Consider the following 19,776-nt stretch of genomic DNA (forward strand, 5'->3'; position numbering starts at 1 on the left):
CCACTCAACTACAGCACCCCTCCAGGGATGGAAGCGCCTTCCCCCAGAGGCTGCTTTGAGCTGCCCACTTCAGTCTAGTTCTGGTCCGTTCCACCTTGTTTCAAGCACCTAAGCCCACACTGCATGGGCTCAGAACAGTCTGTACAGATCCAAACCCTGAAACCTGCCTCAACCAGGGCTACAGTTTGAATAGGAAATGTCCCCCAGAGGCTCCTGTATTGAAGGCTTGGTCTCCAGCTAGTGATGCTATTTTGGGAGGGAGGGCTTGGCTGGAGGAAGTGGGTCACTGGGGGTGTGCCTTGAGGAGTATCTTGTCCCATGGCCCTTTCCTGTCTTGCCCTCTGCTTCCTGGCACCATGAGGTGAGCAGCCTCTGCCACGCCCTCCTGCTGCCATGATGCTCTGCCTTGCTTCAAGCCCAAAGCAATGGATCCAGCCAACCTTGGAATGAAACCCTCTGGATCCATGAGCCAAAATTAATCTTTCCTCCTTTTAAATCATTTCTCTCAAGTATTTGTCACAGTAATGGACCAGAAGAGTGGTCCCTGTCTGTGTCATTCCCAGGGAACTCTCCTTTGAATGAACGCCCCCAGGTTGGAGACAGTTTCCCAGCCTGGCTGCACATTTGACAGCCAAGAGTTTTTCCTCCTCGTCCTCCTTATTTAAACATTCTCCTCTAAGCTTTCATCATTTGCCAGTTAAGTCAACTAATTTTCTACTAAACCCAATTTCACTCATGGATGGAGGGAGAACTCAGTCATTTTTCCTCATGCCATGTACTATTAATGATGCTTGAAATTATGCAAATAAAATTGATGAGCACAGCTGATTCTCAGCCAGAAGAAGGGAAAGGCTTCACTTTCAAATACCCATGGTGGATCCAGGCATTCAGGACGCAAAGGAGGGAGGACCGAGGGCTCTGGTTTTGCATCTCCTTCCCCACAGGCCGGCAGGGTGAGGGAGGAGATGTCTGACATAGTCTTATCACAAGGCATTGTTCCCAAATACCACCTGTCTGACCCAGAACATCTTACAGCAGCCAAGCCAGATGTGGATTCTGCACATCGCCCCAAACAGTCCTCCAGTGAGTTGGTTAATTAAAACAGCAAAACACGAGGAAAAAAAAGCCAGCTCAGCCATCCAGCTCTGTTGTTAGTCAGTGGCCATGACACCTGCCATGAACATCTGTGAGTGAACTACAACAAATGTACAAGCCTCATCTTTGTCCCACCGTCCTCATTCTGGTCCTGTCACAACCAAGAGAGACACTGTGTCACAGGAGTTGAGATGGAACTCAGATGCCCTTCAACCTCCCACAGACCTATTTCCAGCCTGCTGCTCCCAGGCTGAGAGGGGAGCCCTACGTTCCTGCCCCTTCCTGTAGGCACCACATGTACTCTGCAGCCTCACTCTGCCCAGTATTCCTGTCCAGGCCAAAATGGTCATCAATCTTGTTACAGGTTGCATTGTGTACCCTTGCAAATCCACACGTTGAATCCTAACACCCTTTCCTCAGCACAGGGCCTTATTTGGTTGGAGACAGGGTCTCTACAGAGGTGATGAAGTTAAGGTGAGTCATTAAGAGTGGGACCTGGCCCTTTGGCTGGTGTCCTAAACAGCTGACATGCACACAGTGAGAAGACAGGCAGAGAGAGACAAAGGTCAAAAGTCAAAGAGCAGCAAAGGATGTTAGGAGAGGCTGGGACAGTCCCTCCCTCACAACCTCCAGAGGAACCAGTTCAGTCCACACCTAGATTTCTGACCTCTGGCCTCCAGACCTTGAGAGGATAAATCTCTATTATTTTTTGGAGTCCTTTGTTACTGCAGCCCCCAAAAGCCCTTCACACCTCCTGTTGTGTTCAAATCTCCCCTTCCAGAAAAGACTTGTGTTTATGCAGTCAGGGTGGCCCCTGCAGAGAAGGTACTGAGAATTTGCAGCTCAGCCCCACCTGGCTTCACATCTGTCACCCTCTCCTCCAACTCTGGGGACTGATAACTCCATGTTACACGGAAGAAGGAAGAAAAATACTATAACCCAAGAAAGGGCAAGGTGCCTAGTACATTCTGGGCTGCAGGTCCCCTCCTGATGCCCTGGGCAGAACACTTGAGAAGCCTCCCCACATGGGCCACATCCAAAGTGTGCCTCCTGGTCCCATACCCTACACTGGGACTCATCTGTAATACTTGGCTAACTTCTGCAACCAAGGCCATCCTAGGGGCTGCCAGAAGTGCATAAGCCTCAAAAGCAATCCCCTCTCTTCTTCTAGTATTCTAGGGCTGAGCCCCCACTCCAGGTCCTAGCTCCATCCCTCAGGCCCTGCACAGTTCTTTTGCATAAGCCACACATGTCACATTCCACCAATTCCCAACCTCACAGACACCTAGACTGTGTATGGGGGAGCTTGCTGAGAAAGGCCGTGGCCTCAAGCTTTTCCACTTTTTACCCTTGGTGCTCATTCGTAAAAAGCTGATCCCTGGGCTCCCACTCCAGACCTATTAGATCACAGCTGTCCAAGACTTGGGGGAAGCAGGGCTCTGCTGCTGCCAGGGCTGAAGCCCCCACTCTTAGCATGCTCCCCCCTGCTGATGCTGTTAACTTTATAGACCTAACGGGCATACCCTGGGGGCCATGGTTTTGTTTTTATTTTCTCTTTCTGTTGTGTTTCAATTGTACCTGGTAACAGACTTAGAAAGCACCTTCCTGGCCATATCCCCAGAGGGGCTGAGCTGTTTACACTGTTCTGTCCTGTTCTGAGCACGATGAGCTCACACTTACACCCCGCAGGGGACCAAGGGCCAGAGATTCCGGAGCCCTGGGCCTGCCCACTTACCAGCTGCCAAATCAGACAGGGAGTGACTTCTCCCTGAAGTCCCTGCTGGGAATTTAGATCTGCAGGAACTTGACAGGACACGAAGCCTTGGGGGAAAGACGCTGATTCTCTGTGAGGTGTGTGGAAGGGGTGTGTACTCGCACATGTGAGTACATGGGGTGTGCATGTGTACATAGGTGCATTGCTCATGCAACTGTAGGCGCCTGCTTTTGCAGGAACATGTGTGTATGTATGTATGGCCAAGAGTGGGTGTGAGTATGCATGTATGTACCCTGTGTGTGTGCATGCAGACTGAATGAGCATGTGTGCACGTGCGTGTGAGTGGGGTGCAGTTTGTGTGTGCATGTGGGTTTGTGAATGTGCACGTGTGTGACTGAAGGCAATGGCAGCATCCCACCAGGAGATGGTAACTCCCTCTTGGTACTTTGCATCAGGGCCTCCCAAGAGCAGCAACCCCCATGGTCACTACTATGTCTTGAAGGGCAATGGCGGCCATGCTGACCCCAGGCTCAGCACAGGGCCTGGGGAGCAGCCACAGGAGTTGGCAGAGCTTGAGGGTAAGGACACAGGAGAGAGAGAGAGAGAGAAGCCGAGACACAGGCTGAGCAGCAGAACAACTGAGTCAAGTTCCCGCCTGTCAAAGAGACCCATCAGCTCCCTGCTCTCTGGAAGGATATCCTCTAAGTGAGTGGGTAGGGGCTGGAGGAGTGGCTCAAGCAATAGAGTACCCACCTTCCAAGCACAAAGCCCTGAGTTCAAACCCCAGTACCACCAAAACCAAACACGATTGCAACTAAGTGAGTGGGTAGGACTCATGGAAGGACATTCCTTGTCACCTCTCTTGCCCAGATCCTGCTGGTCAGAGGGGAGGAACTGGCTGAGTACACTGATAAAAGGGACTTCATCTGACCTGGAAGTGGATGTGGTGTGGGTGATTCTGACAGAGGGTACTCCCGACTCACAAGGGTCTCTGTGTGGCACAGCCTGGTCCCTAGACACTCTCAGGATTTGTTCCCCTGAACCTGGCATCTCTAGTGACCCACCAGACTGTCACTTGCAGCTCTGCCTGAGACAGGTCTAGCTTGAGGTCAGGCACAAGTCCCTGGTCTTATTCCTCCTCCTCCTCTTCCCCAGCCATGACTTTCCTGCAGGAACCCTCAGGCCAGAAAAAGACTGCCCTTTTACTATCTGTAAATCCTGACTGCTGCTGCAGACTGGGCTCACACCACCCCATCTCCTGAGCTCTGTTCAAAGGAGCCGGTCAGGAACAGCACAAGGCACAACAGTGGATGCTGGCAGGTGGCAAGGGGCACACCTCCGCTCTGAGGTGGCCTGCAAAACATGGACAGCTGGCTCTGCCAACAGGTGCCACTAGGGTGACAGAGTGAGGGACATGCTGTTTGCCTCTCCCAGATGTGGGAGCTTGTTGTGGTTTAGCACCAGCACTGGGGGACAGCGCCCACTCCGTTCTTTTCCGCTCTGGTGACTGACCAGCAGAGGCAGGCAGAGGGCCTATTTCTCCACACTGGGCTTTCCAACATTGCCGCAGCTGTGCCATCTGTCACTAGTCCCACCACCTTCCTGTCCCTGTCCCACACATGCTACTCCTCTCTGGAAATACCTCTTCACCCGGTCTAGCGGATCAACTGTGTTACCAACAAAGAATGATTCCAGTGGTGTGAATTTCAGGGGTCACTACTTCATTGAATAGTGTAACCCTGATGATGTAACCCAGACTTGTAGCAGGTATTTAGAAAGTGCTTTTGCTGAAAAGCGTTGACTCCTCACCTGGGCCCACGAATTAAATGAAAGCAGAAGAAAAGCTTGACATCCCTGCCTCCATGTTGTATCTGTCTTTGCTCTGAGCCATTTGCCTTGCAGTCATCTTGGAATCCAGGAAGAACAAGACTGATCCAATATCATGCTTGTGAGGAGAGATGGAGGAAACTGCTCCCAAGGACAGGACCAGCAGAGCCTCCACCAAACAGACCAGGCAACGATGACTTCCTTATCCTGACCAGATTGCTCCCCTCAAGTGATGACATCATAACAACCTCCCCAGAACCCCTCCAGATGACCAACGAGGCCACACTTTGACCAGGACTGGCTGTTTAATAATTACGTCTTCTTTCCCTCTCTGCCCCAAGTTCTTTGTCTGTTTAAGCCAAAAGCTCACGTCTATACCCCAAAGATGGCTGAAGATGGGCTGACGTGCTTACTCTGCCTCTTTCCATGGCTGCGTGCCCTGCTGTGGAATAAACCCCTTTCTCTGCCCTTTACCAGGTCACTTTATTTGCATACAGTGATGCATGGCCGAACACGACATGTGGAACCCCAGGAGTTTGGGCCAGGGGCCTAAAACTCCAGTTTCAGACCCAGCCTCCTCCTCTCCCTGCTCAACCCACTGGTCCATGGACACTCCGTCTGGTAGAGTCCAAGTGGCAGTAAGAAATATATCCGCCCAGGACTGGAACTCCCAGGCCCTCTCGACCGGGGATTGCCTGTGGCTCTGTCCCAATCACCACTCTCCTCTGGGCTGCAAAGTGCCAGGATGCAAGGCCTTTCAAAAAGAGAGAGACACTTAGAAAGGGCACACCACCAAGAGAGCAGCCAGGCTCCTGAGGAGAACCGAGTTTCCTCAGAAAACTACCTGAGAATAAGTTAATGGGTTGATGGGGAAAAGTGGATTACATGCACACAAGTTGGGGGGCCTTCCCCAGCTATGCCCCAGAAAAAGTTAGAGCAAGCCTGTCAAAAAGTCAGCAAAAAGGAAAACTAGAATTCCACTGAGCACAGAACCCTTATCCATAAAGAAAAAGATGGATAACTTTGACTAAGTTAAAATTAAGAGTTTCTATTCTTGGGGGTAAAAAACATTTAAAAAAATTGTAAAACCAAGCTGCAAATTATGCAATTTTTCACACAGAAGACTAACACAGGATTTATACCATAATATATAAAGAACCCCTACAGCTCAATAAGGAAAAGGTAACCTGGCAGAAAGGGGACGAAAAATATCAATAAGGAGTTCATCAGTAAGAAACTAGGCAAATAAACACGTGACCGGCTGGTGGGCCTGAAATGTAGTTGTCAGGAAATGCAAGTTAAGTCGGACGAGAGGCACCTTCAGAGGAAGTTGGGTGATGGGGGCGGGGACACACGTGGCCAGCGGGAGCTCACACACTGGTGGGACTGCAAATTGGTGCGATCCTGTTAGGAAACAATTTGTCATTGCCTTGGAAAGCTGAATGTTCACACACCCTAAACGCCAGCAATTACACACATAATTCTATACCCAAGAGAAACTGGATCAATTGAACCATTTGTCTCTGATGTATTCAATTGAAGAATGTATCCCTGGGCAGTTGGACTAAAACATACTGTGAGCTTAGCACCAGCTCTCTGAGATAGTTCCCAGCCCGGGGACCGTCTACCGCAGAATTCGGTCAGGTGCCGGTGGCTCACTCCTATAATCCTAGCTACTCAGAAGACAGAGATCAGAAGGATCGGGGTCAAAGTTAGCCCAGGCAAACAGTTTGAGAGACCCTATCTCAAAAATACCCAACGCCAAAACAGGGCTGGTGGAGTGGCTCAAGTGGTAGACCCTGAGTTCAAACCCCAGTACCATAAATTTTTAAAGCAGGAAAAACGTCCACAGATAGGAGACATTAATAAATAACTGCAGTACATTCAAATAATGGAATATTTTTTTCTGGTACTGGAAATTTAACTCAAGGTTAGGCAGGCTAGAACTCAGTGCTCTACCACTTGAGCCACTCCGCCAACACTGTTATGAGTTGAATATTTTTGAGATAGGGTCTCGTGAACTCTTTGCCCGAGCTGGCTTCAAAGCATGATCCTCCTAAGAGGCTAGGATTGCAGGTGTGGGCCACTGGCACCTGGCACAATGGAGTATTATACAGTAGTGAAATGAATGAAAAATATGACATGATGAATTTTTGAAACATAATGAGTGAAAAAAAAGCAAGTCTCAGAGATGTATACAGTAGGTACTTTTTTTCAGCAGTAGTGAGGTTTGAACTCAGGGCCTCAGGTTTGCTAGAGAGGTGCTCTATGCTTTGAGCCACACATCCAGCCCTGTTGCTTTTGGTTTGTTTTATGGATTGGGCTTTATGCTAACTTTGGGCTGATTTTGGACCACGATCCTCCTACCTCTGCCTTCCCCAGTAGCTGGGATTACAGGCGTGCGCCATGACTGAACTCAGTAGACGCCATTTGTACAGAGTTCCAAACCAAACTACAATGACACACAACTAAGCGATATGTTGTTTATGGGATACAAGTTTGGGAAAAACTAATAAAAAGCAAAAAATAAATACAAAGTTTACGTTGGAAGTTTCCTCTAGGGGGGTGTAAGTAGAGAAATGGGTGAGGGGAGGTCCTGGAAGGCACAGGGTCTTGGTAACACTCTCGGTCTTGAAGGGGGACAGTCATATCTTGGGAGATAATTCTAGTCAGGCAGTCTACTGCTTGAGCCATGCCTCCAACCCCAGGAGATCATTCCATATGCATACCGCATCATATCTTGTGCATCAACATATATTTCATATACTTTCATATGTGTCAAATATTCCATAATAAATATAAAAAGAAAGGAAGAAAGAGCTTCAGTATTACTACATCCCACAGATAAGAGCGGTTAAAATAAACCCAGTTTCTCACATTTACACACATAATCCTGCTTTCTCCATATCCTCCACACCCACAGCCTTTTGGTTGTACCCTCCCCCCAAGTGTCAGGTACAGTCTCCAGCTCTGACAGCATCAAAGGGACCCTGGACAGCCTAGCACTGAGGACAGCTGGCGTCCTCTGCCCGCCAAGCACTTCCAGCTCTTACTGGTCTCTGGTCCCCAGAATGGGTCTGTGAACCAGTCCACTTCCAGAACAGAAAACCCAGAGGCCACACCCAGCCCCCCAGGAGAGCAGGCAGAGGGACCCCTTCATCAGGAAGCAGCTCAATTCCTCAAGTCAGTGTTAGTCAAGGTCTGAGCCTAAACACACCCCCAAGTATCAGCCCAGAAATGGGGACCAGGAACCTGTTGGAACCACACTGTGCAAATAAGCTCCTTGGTGCATCTTAAATGCGTCTTGCAAGGCATTGGGAGGCAGACGGAGCCAGTGAGGAGGGAACCAGGGAGCCAACACCTGACAGAATAGCAGGAAGCCTCCAAGGGTCTGTGGGCTGTGCGATCTGCAGGTGGAGCGGCCACTCCTGGGATAGACTCTTCTTCATCTCCTTTCCCCCCACACCCCCGGCACCCCCAGCCCCAGCATGGCCCTGGCACTCACCTCTGCAGCTCCTTCAGGGACACTGTGACCCTCAGGCTGTGACCCAGGACATAGAGAGTAGCCAGAATGTCCGCCCACTGCACCATCTCCCCCAGCGGCCCGCCCTTCAGCACCCGTGGGCTGAACACATCCCCGGACTCCTCTGTCAAGAAGCCGATGTGGACGAGGATCTGGGTTGGTAGGACACAGGGGGTCAGCACGGAAGGACAAAGCCTGTCAGACCTGCCCCCAACCCTGGGGCCCTTCCAAGAGTACCAGCCTGGAGACCAACCACAGCAGACAGGGTCTCCAGGAGGAGCCTGGGTGACCATGCTGGGCCCTGGGGACACAGGTGTATAAGGCAGTTATGTGCCTGCCTCATGGATCTTACGTTCCAGATGGAAGAGGTGGAGAATAGTAAACACAGACAAGAGAGTTTCATGAAATGATAAGGGTTCTGAAAGAAATAAACATGTAATTTTCTATTACATGGATGGATGAATGGATGGATGGATGGATAGAAAGATGGCTAGGCCAATAAGCTAACCCTGATAGCTACATTATCCCAGACTTCCAGACAAAAATCATAAGTTCTCTGCCTGAGCAAACAGGATGTCCAAAGAGCACAGGACTCCTTGGGGGCTTGTCATTCTGCCCCCAACCTCAGAGAGAGCCAGGGCCCCACCTACATCCATCCTGACCCTGCCATCCCCACCCCGCCCCCAAATCAAATTTTAAAACGTTCAGTGCCACTTGTATGAGGGCCTTCTCCATGCCCACATGGAAGCTGTGTGCTCCAAGCACATTGCCTAAGCCCTGAGGGCTGCACTGTCCGAGAGGGTGCCGTACCTGCTTCTGGTCCCTCTGGACACCCCCCAGCTTCTGCTCCAGGCGTCGGGCAGCTGTGGTCCACTGGGCCATAAGCTGCTTGGTCCGCTTCTTCATGAAGATCAGAGACTCCTTCCCGCTGCCCATCATCTCCAAGAGGTGGGACAGATTGGTCCGGAAGACTGCCTGGGGGACATCCAGACCTCAGCATTCAGTGCCCACACTCCCACTATGCCACCACCATTTCCCGCCCCTGCTCCAGGGACAGGAGGCTGGGGCCAGCTCCAGCTTCTCTCACCATCCTAAGCCTCCCCCCCCAAGCCAAGGAGCTCTGCTCTCACTCTGCCACTCACCCCCAGTCAAGGTCAGGTGTTCTAGCCCAGCTCTGAGGAACCACCAGCCCAAGCCCTTCCAGGAAGGTGCTCAGTTTGAACAGTGCCCATGGGGGTCCCAGCTGCTGCAAGAGGCATCATGGACAGTGCTCAGAGCTAGCGACGGGCTGACCTTCAGCAATGACGCAATCCCTGCAGGCCTCCAGCCTGTTCACTCTCCCAGCCTCTGACCCATTATCTGTTAAATACGATCCCACAAGAAAAGCAAGCGATGCAATCACAAATAAAGTGCCTGGCACACACAGCCCTTAGTTCCCAACAGCTGTTACTACTGTAATCTAGTCCATGAAGGGGGCCCCTTTAGGGCTCCACCCTATCCTCAAGCAGGGCTCACTGTGCAGCACACCATGAAAGATGCAAGGGGCACTCTTGGGGTGGCCGCCTGCCTGTCATTCTGCCCCCAGCCTTTAAAAGAGCCAGGGGCCCCGCCTGCATCCATCCTGACCCTGACATCCTCACTTACCGCCAGATCAAAAGGGGCTGGCACCCCCATTCCACCTGGGAAGAGCCAAGGTCTCCTTCCTCTGTCCCTGAGCATGTCTGGCATGGGGAGGCCAGCTGGTCCTCCAACCTCCAAAGCCTACCTGGACTTTTGGAAGGGGCTTGGCGGCCATTCGGGCAGCTGTCTGGTTCCTCCAGGGCAGGGGTGGGCAGAACCACTCGACCTCACTGAGGTAGATGAGGAAGGAACACTCGGTACCATCCACCCCGAAGAAGGCATAGCAGGGGTCAGAGGTCCAGCGGGCACGCATCCACTGTGGAGAGGACCAGGCCTGGGCATGGAGCCAGCACCACCTCCCAGGTTCCCCCTGCATGCAATCCCTGGGGACCTGGAGGTTCCCAGAGCATCCCTCAATGTCATGCCCTGCCCTAAACACCCAGCAAGGAAGGGCAAAGAAGAGAAACTGAACCAGGAAGCCAGCCCCAGGACCCTCTGCCCTGGCCTCTAAGGGCCCCAGAGAAGGCGGGGGTAGGCCTACCAAGAGGATGAGGAAGACCTGGGAGGTCAAACCAGGTCAGGACACCCAAGGGCCAAGTTCTAGGGCGAAGAGCCTGGAGGAGCAGCGGGGCCAGGCTGCCTCCCTTGTCTTTTGTTCTTCATCTCCTTTTCACTGAGGTTCTGGGGCAGCCTCCCAGTTGGCCAGGGCTGGAGGCAGGGAAGCCCACTCCACAGTTGTCTCCATGTGATCCCCAAGAAAGGATCACACCCACTCCCTCCCCATAGCCATGGGGAGCTGGCCTCATGGATATGGACTGACTCCCCACATGTACAGACCTGGCCCTTGGATACAAGAGAGACCCTAAGTTCAGCTGTGGGCTAGACCAAGAGGGAACAGAGACGGAGTGCAGTGACCAAGGTCTTACTCAGGCTGCTGGTGGCAGCACACATAGAATTTAACAGCTCATTTGCTGTAAGAAAGGCTGAAGCCCCCAAAGATGACTCACCCCAGCACAGTGACCAGGGTGGGTAGCCAGGGAGACAAGCTTCTTAAGGCCTTAGTCAATAGTACCAGGACTGTCCAGGCTGAACAGAGAGGCCCTGACCAGTGGACAGCCCAGCCAGGATGGAAATCCAGAGCTGGCCTGGACACAGTCCCCAAGGAGAGGCCACCTCCCACCACCAAACCTCACCTCCACCTTTCCCGAGCAGTCAGGGAACTTGGGGTCACTGGGTGCCTCACACTGGTCCCTCCGGCCTTCAGACACTGTAGGGAGAGGTCAGCTTGCTCCAATCTGGGTCCAGGGAGGGGCCCGGGAGAGAGGGTGAGGGCAGAACGGCATAGGGCGATGGCAGCCTCCCAGCCCCCACCAAGTTTTCTCACCTGAAAGGCCACCAGCCGAACAGCCCACCCCAGGGGGCCCAGAGAGCTGCCTCTCTCTTCACCCCCAGCTTCTTCTGGGCTCAGAACCAGCAGAGCTGATGGAAGCAGTTACAGGAATGGCTCCCTGGTTGGGCAGACTTCGAACACCTACCAGAGAGCATCCCTACTTTTTCTGAGGAGGGCAGATATAGGCCTGTAGCCTCAAGCTGCTCCCCACATCAAGGGGAGTAGAAGGGGCCCTAGGACCCTTCCCCAGGTGGCCTTGCTCTTGGAACTGTTGACCCCGATGACCCAGTCTTCAGAGACAAAGCCAGGTGAGCTGCTGTCACGGGGAGTCTGGCCCCCTAAGGTGTTCTGCCCGCCCAAGGCTCCACCCTACCAAGCGCAAGGGCCTGCATGGGACTGGGGGGCAGGGGGCAGTGGTCATACGCACTCTTTAAGCTGTGATGCAGGATCTGATCCACCTTCACGGCAATGTCAGAGACATTCTGGGCAATGGCCTGGATCCGCTCAATGAGGCCCGCCCCAGGGGGCAGCCTGGAGGGAGAAGTCAGAGGTAAGCCAGGATCCCCCACGGGTGACCTTCCTGGAGCCTTGGCCAGTTAGGTCAGCAAAGGCACCAGGATCATCAGTTGTGACCCCAGGTCATGAGAGAGAAAGCCAGGCAAAGATGGAGATTGAGCCTTCCCATCCAGTGTACGTGATGCCCACACAGGGGAGAGCCCACAATTGCACAGCTCAGGCCTCTCTGTACGCGTGTCCCTTCTGCATGAGTGGGTGTGTTTGCAGGTGTGTCCACAGTTGCACGAGCCAGGTATGTCTGCACGTATGCCCGTGTATGTCAAAGGGCAGCGCCTGGAACTCCCACTCAGAACCATGTGACGGAGCCCTTTTCCCCAGGCACTGTCTCTCTCCAGCGTCACACCGGCCGGGACTTGCCAACTATTAAAACTCCAGTGAGTTCCCACTGGCTTCCTAAGAATGAATTCTTCCCAGGATCCTGAAGGTATTCACCTCCACCTCGCCATTAGCTCTGCTGCTGCCTTTCTGTGTGGAGAATGTGTTTCCTTATGCTGTTCAGTGTGTATTATTTTATTAGGTGACATGTGTGGTATTTACCCACTGAAGCCCCGCTACTGAGACAGCACCCGGCTGCTGGTGTGTCTTCCTGTGCAGGACAGCCCTGGGGCCATTCCCCAGGAAGCCACTGGCTTTCGACACAGTCATCCCACTTCCTCTGATTCTTACCTCACCCTCTGCCTTTCCAAGTTTGCACCCTCTGGTTTAAGCTCTGTGTTTCCCTGTCCAAGGGATTGGGTCTTTGGGGTCACACTTAACAGGAAGTATATGACCTGGGCTCTGCTCAGGTCTGTAAACCCCACCTCTTCTAGGTTGAGTGACTCACCCAGCCTAGAAGACACAGCGAGAAGGCATAGTGGCGACCCTCGGTGGCTAATTGTCTTGTTGGGCCACCTTCCCTTCTCCCCCCTCCACCTTCTGTAAGGAGAAACCCTGCAATGGCTCCATTCATAAAGAACAACAGCAGGGGGGAACAGGCCGGGGCAAGGCAGACAGGAAGGCAGGGGAAGGGGAAAGGCAGATGACAGGAAGAGGGAGAGAGGAGCCCCACAGACACGTGCACACATGCATGCACACACACACATACATACATAGAACAGGCCACCTTCTCACACTTCAGTTTAGTTTCTCAGTGCCAATTTTGGCAAAAGCAAACAAAAAACTCCTGAATGTAAAATACCACAGCTTTTGCAACAAAGTATCACAAAACTGAGTGGCTTAAAACAACCCTGCCACACACAGCCCTGGGATGCAAGTCAGAAGTGCAGCACTGAACCTGCCTGGTTCCTCCCGGAACCCCAGGAAGAACCCTTCCTCAGCTCTCTTCCAGCTTCTCAGGGCTCCTGGCAATCCTGGATGGTTCTTAGCTTGTGGCTACACCACCCCATCTCTGCTCAAATTTCCTCTTTTTACAAGGACACCAGTGATTGAACCAGGAGTCATCCTAATCCAGTATGATCTCGTCTTCTTAGCTTGATCACATCTGCAAAGCCCCAATCCCTATTTCCACATAAAGTCACAGTCGCCAGCCCCGTAGGCTAGGACCCCAGCTTATCTATTTTTTGGAGAACACAATTCAACTGCCAATCTATGAGATTATAAATAAGAATGAGCCAGGCACCGGTGGCTCACGCCTGTAATCCCAACTACTCAGGAAGCAGAGATCAAGAGGATTGCAGTTTGAAGCCAGCCCAGGTAAATAGTTCTCGAGACCCTATTTCCACAAAAAATAGGTGGGGGGGTTCGTGGAGTGACTCAAGGTGTGGACCTTGAGTTCAAACCCCAGTACCACCGGGAGGGAAAAAAAAGTAAGCATGAAAAGAGGTTTGAAAGACAGGTGCTTCCTATGTTTAAAAAGTCCTGGTTGCGGGGAGGCAGGTGTGGTGCGACACGCCTGTTATCCCAGGTACTCTGGAGACAGAGGTAGAAGAATCAAGAGTTTGAGTCAAGCAAAAGACACAAACTCTACTTAAAGGCAAACTAAAGCAAGACGAGCTGGTGGAGTGGCTCAAGTGGTAGAGTGCCTGCCTAGCAAGTGTGAGGCCCTGAGTTCAAACCCCAGTATGCAATAAATAAATAAAATAAAAATCCTTAGGCAAGAGGAAGCAGGAATATTTCTCTCTGGTCTCCAAACTGTCAAGGAATACTTGTTCACAATAAAACAAGAGAAATGGGATGAAGCTGTCTCTTGCCAGCTGTGTGATGCTGGGCAAGTCGCTTAACTTCTCTGCACTCTACATTCTCCTTGTTTAAGATGGAGCTATTAATGGTGATGGTGGCTACATCACAGAGTCCTTCGTGAGGACTGAATGAGGAAATCCAAGTGAAGTGCGTAGAAGAGCAGTGCCCTCGGGAATCAGCACCGAGGAATTAGTGATGTCACTGCTACTGTCACACTTGCCAAGCAGGCGCTCTACCACTTGAGCCACATCTCCAGCCCCCAACAAGCATTTTTGCATAAAGAACATCCTAGCACAGTCTTTAAATAGTAAAGGAGCATAGCAAAGATGCAGCAAAAGAGACCTGGGTTGGGTGGGGTGTCAGCCCTTTCTCGTTATACTTTCCTTAAGGAGGTAATTCTAGACATTTCCCCCAATTTCTTCCCAGTGCCATGCATGTGCATGCACCTTTTCACACACCCGGCCCTGACAGATGAGGGCCACAGTCCACTCGGGCAGCTAGGGTTGTCCCACCTCTGACCAATCCTCATCCTCAGGAGAGATGCACTCCTGCTGAGGGCACAAGTGACAGGAAGTCTCATGCCCAGTGGGGGGCTGAAAGCAGTTCCAGATGCAGCCTGGGGGATGCTTTCCAGCTGACCAAGGGACAAGACAGTGATCCTCTGATGGAACCAGTGTGGAGAGGACAGAAGGAGGCGGCCGTGCAGAAAGCCGAGAAGCCTCCACACCTGCTGGGTCAGGTCTCTGACCAGCAGGGACAGCCAAGCCAGGCTCAGGACCCCCGTCAGGACAGGAAGTGCTCAGTGTGGAGACAGACCAGGTACCTGTCCTAAATTCTAATCAGAGATCCCAGGACACAAACAGCCCATGCAGATGCCAGCCAGGGGGACAGACTGGAGATGTGAAACAGACCCCACCCCATTCATCAGGGCCTATGGTCCTTAAGCCACCTCTCCCCCAAGGTGCCACTTCATCCACCCTGCAAGAGCCTGATCCCTTCTCACACTACAGGATATGGATGTGAGTGGTGGCCTGAGACGCCGAACACAGTCCTGAGTCCTCAGGGACGTGGCCTGACTTTCACGCAGAGAGCGAGCCTGCACTGCCCAATATGGGCCACTGTAGGCCGAACAGTGTCCCCCCCACGTGGAACTTCAGAAAGTGACCTTATTTAAAAGAGTCTTTACAGATGTAATTTGTTAAGATGACGTCAGAGTGGAGTAGGGTGGCAAAATCAACGACTGAGGTCCTTAAAAGGAGGCCATGTAGCTGGACGTCGGTGGCTCATGCCTGTAATCCTAGCTGTTCAGGAGGCAGTGATCAGGAGGATCACAGGTCAAAGCCAGCCCAGACAAAATAGTTCACGAAACCCTATCTCAAAAAATCCTTCACAAGAAAGGGCTAGTGGAGTGGCTCAAGGTGTGGGCCCTGAGTTCAAATCCCAGTACTGAAAAAAAAAAAAGGAGGCGGGAAACCGCACTGATGGCAGCTACAAGCCAGGAAATGCCATGGTTGCTGGTGACCATTGGGGCCCTGTGGGTCCAGGCAGGAACGGCTCCAGAATCTTTGGGAGGAGCACAGCCCTGTGGCACCTTGGTTTCTGACTTCTGGTCTCCAGATGGTGAGAGAGTAAGCGCAGGTTGTTTTAAGAACCCTGTGGTCATCTTTTTCGACGATCTGCAGAAGTGAGAGGAAACGCTCTCCAGAGTCGGCTTCTGGTGCCGACTCCAACTACGCTTCTCTTGCTGAAGCCCAAGCCTCCTGCTGCTGCTGCTGCTCTAATGGGGGAGAGGGAGGAGAAAACGGGGGGGAGGGGGGAGGGTATGACAAGAAAATCAGGGGCTGTCCTTGACTTTCAAACCTGGACAGTTTCAGAGATTCAGTGGAAAGCATAAGGACCTGCAGATCAGAGGCCCCGGATTCAAGGCCATGCCACAGGTGTGTGACCTTGGGCAAGTCACCTAACCTCTCAGAACTCAGCTTTTAGCTCCTAGAAAGTCCGAAAAGCAAGAGTTACTTCAAGACTCAGGTATGAGGCTGAATGTCAAAAACCTCATTTACAGCAGGTGCTCAATAAATGTTTGCTGTGCATTTGCCCCCCACTTACAAAGGTCTTCTCATCCCCAAGAGGAAATATCATAGGCCCAACCACAGAGCAAAGCACTTAACTTTGGGGGGGGAGATTTGGCAATTTTCCTACAATCACCATTTTTGCATAAAGCATACCCGTCACACTGGCTTTAAATAGTGCAACAGCATCTGTCTGATTTAACAAGTTCTACTTGTTCAAAACAGAATTATTATTACTATGCTGGACGTAGCATTTGCACAGCAGTTTCTATTTTCAAACAGTATATGATTAAGGCCTCTCACCCTGAGAAGCCTTTCTACAAATGACAATAAAAGTAGATGTCTTGATGTCTCAGGCAGGGCATGGTGGTACACACCTGTAATCCCGGCTACTAGGGAGGCAAGGTAGGAGGATGCGGCCAGGGAACAACTGGGGCAAAAGTTTTCAAGAGACCCTATCTGAAAAACAAAAGCAAAAGTGTGGCGTGGCTCAAGCAGAGGAGCACCTGCTGAGCAAGCCTGAGGCCCTGAGTTCAAATCCCATACTGAAAAAAAAAAAAGGTAGATATCTCCAGGCCTCCAAGCCCAGCAGATCTCTGACCTGGGAGACGCATAGGTAGAAAAGAAAAAGGGGATGACCAGGAAGAGGGCACAGCTGCCTGCAGCTGATGGAGACGGAGGCTTGATGTCACCATCAGGGGTGGCCCCAAGGTTGACTTCTCCAGGAGCCCGTGCCAGGAATCACAAAGCTTTTAACAGCTCATGGAAATGTGTGAGTTCCTTTTGAAATCAGGAGATGAAACTTGCAGATCAAAGGATGTTTTAATATATAATATGAATATTCTGGCCTTCAAATGAATGTTGTCATAAAACACATTTTTTTTTTGACAGTCCTGGGGTTTGAACTCTGGGCCTTGAGCTTGCTAGGCAGCTGCTCTGCCACTTAACCCCGGACCCCCAGCTCACAAAATATTTGCTATGGGTCGGATTGTGTCTGCCCCCAACTCACAGGTTTCTGTCCTCACTCCCAGTAGGTCAGCATGTGAGTATTTGAAAACAGGCTCATTGCAGATGAAGTCATTCTGGAATAGAGGAGGTCCCTAATCCCATGTGAGTGGTGTCCTGATAAAAAGGGAGAACTGGGCCCCAGGGAGGCCACCATGTGAAGCTTGGGCTCCTGTTGGCACAAACCGAGCACTACAACAACACTAGGCACGGGGCCTGGGGCAGAGCCCTCCCTGACCTCGGACTTCTGGCCCAAGGACTCAGACTGTGAACTCCTGCTGTTTAAGCTGCCCTCTCTGTGGCACTTTGTGATGGCAGCCCTAGGAAACCAATGCTATTCTAAACATTATTCGTGGAGGAGGCCCTGGAAGCCCTGGGATAGCTCTCGGAGGCAGGGGTTTTCCTTGGCTGTTGGGGACATGAGAAGAACGGTCCACTGATGACAATGATGACAAAACAGCTGACAGGTGTGCAGCTCTTTACGCACACGGAGCTTACGAGGGTATCATGATTCCTGCATAGATGAGCCCCCCCCACACACACACCCCAGCCTCTTGCACTGAGAAAATCAGGTTCCAAAGCCAGGTTCTGCAACCAGGAAGCTGCAGAAATGGGCCACAGTGACTGCAGATCGGCTGCCTCCTGCAGGGGACGACAGGGAGCCTGGCCTCCCTGACGAATGCCTGGACTCATCATGGGGGGGTGGGCCCTCCAGTCCTTTGTCCTCAGGAAGGGAAGTGCCTGGAGCCCCGAGTGGAACAATGGGTTCGATAAGCCAGCATCTCACAGCTGGGTTGCATGAAGAAAATCCATTTCCATCCCTCACACCCCGGGCAGATGGTGCCAAGAAATGGCCTTTGAGACAGACAGGAATGCACCATGTCACCCAGAAGGATCCACGTGTGGGCAGTGGGCGGTGGGGAGAATGGGGCAGGACATCAGGACCAAAGCCCCTGTGGCAGATGGCAAAACCCAAACCTGGTTTGGCAGAAGGCATTTCCTTGGCAACGAAGCCTTGTGGCCCAGAAGCCTTTGATCCTTCAACTCACGATATTTTGTTCATTTCTTTCCCTTCTTGTCTTCTGCTGGGAGCAGAAAGGAAGTTGCTGACCCAGGCGAACCTAGGCTTGTGGGCTTCAGGCAGGGCAGTGTGAACAGTGAGGCCCCTGCCCACGGCCCAGAGAGGTGGGGACGGGGTGGGGACCTCAGAAGACCCATTCCTAGAAGATTCCTATCACCTGAATGCCTTCCTCACAGGTTACTGGAGCCTGCTCAGCCCGGCAGAGACACCACTCCAAATCAAGCACCTTCTTCACACCTCACACCTGTCCCCAACAAACATGGCAGGACCATGGCTGCCCTAGCTCTTGGTACCATAGGGCTGTGTGAGCAATACAGGACTGGCACAGTCACCCCAGCTCTGTGACCAGGGACAGTGTTTTCCTTGTTAGAGCCCAGGTTCCTGGGACAGGATCTTCCTCTTGGGCTGTTGGTGAGGATGGAAGTTCCCCAAAGTTCATAGGGGTCACTATTGCGACTATTGGTTATTACTTTAGTCAGCTCCATAGCAAAGTCCACCAGAACCCAGACCTGGCACTGGCTGGAACAGGCCCCTGACTCACCCAGACTCATCTGTGCCATTGGGGGTGCCTGGAGAGAAAGGAACTGGGGATCCACAACTTCCCAGGCTAACTGGCACCCTCCCTGGGAGCCCTTACCTGCCCTGCCTGGTGGAGCCGCCCCTCAGTGCACCCAAAATGTCACAGAGCCATGAGCACCAAGACCTCAAGAACCTGCCTGGGCCCAAGGTCCCAGAGCAGGACCTCCAAGACCTCCCAGTTGATCACTTACTTGGAACTGAGAACTAGCCTGGAGCAGATAAAGGGACTTTCCAAGGTCACACAGCAAGCCAGGGATGGGATAAGGACTCACACAGTGGTAGCCTGGGCCAGCCCTTGCTGCCCATTGCATTGCCATCTGCATTGGCAAAACAGCCAAATGCACTTGGCATGGGAGACCTGGACCTCCGTGCACACTGCAGACAGCTAAGCCCCAGGTACCTCGCCAAAACACTCAGTTCAGTCAGGAGGTAAAAGAGGCCAAGTCAGGTCTCTAGGCACCACCCACCCCACTCCCCAAGGCTGACCCTGGGCACTGCCCAGGGCATAGGAGGCAACAGGCAATACCCCAGGCCACCTGCTGGCCAGGGATGCTCTGGGGAAACTTGGCCTAGGATATTCTGCTCCTTCTAGACCCAGGGCCAAAGGCAGGGACACAGCCCAGCAGAGAGCTCTGTGCCCACAAGTGGTGACGATGCCCAGTACTGGCCATCAGGCCACCAGCTTGTCCTCAACTCCCTTCAGATCAGTCCCCTAGACCCTCCTCCCAGCCTCCAGTCATCATGGATTCTAGGCCAGCCCCCGGCCACAGTGAGCGCTCCAGGACACTGCGGGAAGGAGGTGTAATTTTGGTTCGTCCCATGATTTATTGGGTTGCATTCAATTAATGGGGGGATCGATTTTCCCACAGTTGGCCAGCGCGCTTGCCGGCAGCTATTTTATTATGAAATGGATCACTTTCCTTTCAAAACAGAGACCAGCATACACAGCAGCCCACAGACACACAGTGAGACACCAGTGAGATACATGGCAAACCCACAGAGAAAGACACACACAAGAGACACAGGGGCACACACAGAAATTCACAGACACACAGCAAGAGTCATATCCAGAAACACATGCAGAGAGATACACGTAGAGACACACACACTGTCTGCCAT

The 19,776-nt window shown here is 52.3% G+C and overlaps 1 protein-coding gene across 1 annotated transcript in view; it reads right to left on the minus strand.

The window, feature by feature from the left end:
* Positions 1-19,776, minus strand: part of Mgat5b (alpha-1,6-mannosylglycoprotein 6-beta-N-acetylglucosaminyltransferase B) — a 67,778-nt gene that overhangs the window by 28,779 nt on the left and 19,223 nt on the right. The window contains exons 4-8 of the mRNA XM_020162495.2: positions 11,597-11,700; positions 10,973-11,046; positions 9,925-10,095; positions 8,970-9,134; positions 8,142-8,311 (exon numbers count right to left, since the gene is read on the minus strand). Of these exons, the coding sequence (XP_020018084.1) occupies positions 8,142-8,311; positions 8,970-9,134; positions 9,925-10,095; positions 10,973-11,046; positions 11,597-11,700 (684 nt within the window). The remainder of the gene's footprint in view (positions 1-8,141; positions 8,312-8,969; positions 9,135-9,924; positions 10,096-10,972; positions 11,047-11,596; positions 11,701-19,776) is intronic.

Source organism: Castor canadensis, chromosome 11, assembly GCF_047511655.1.
Source record: "Castor canadensis chromosome 11, mCasCan1.hap1v2, whole genome shotgun sequence".
Lineage (NCBI taxonomy): Eukaryota > Metazoa > Chordata > Mammalia > Rodentia > Castoridae > Castor > Castor canadensis.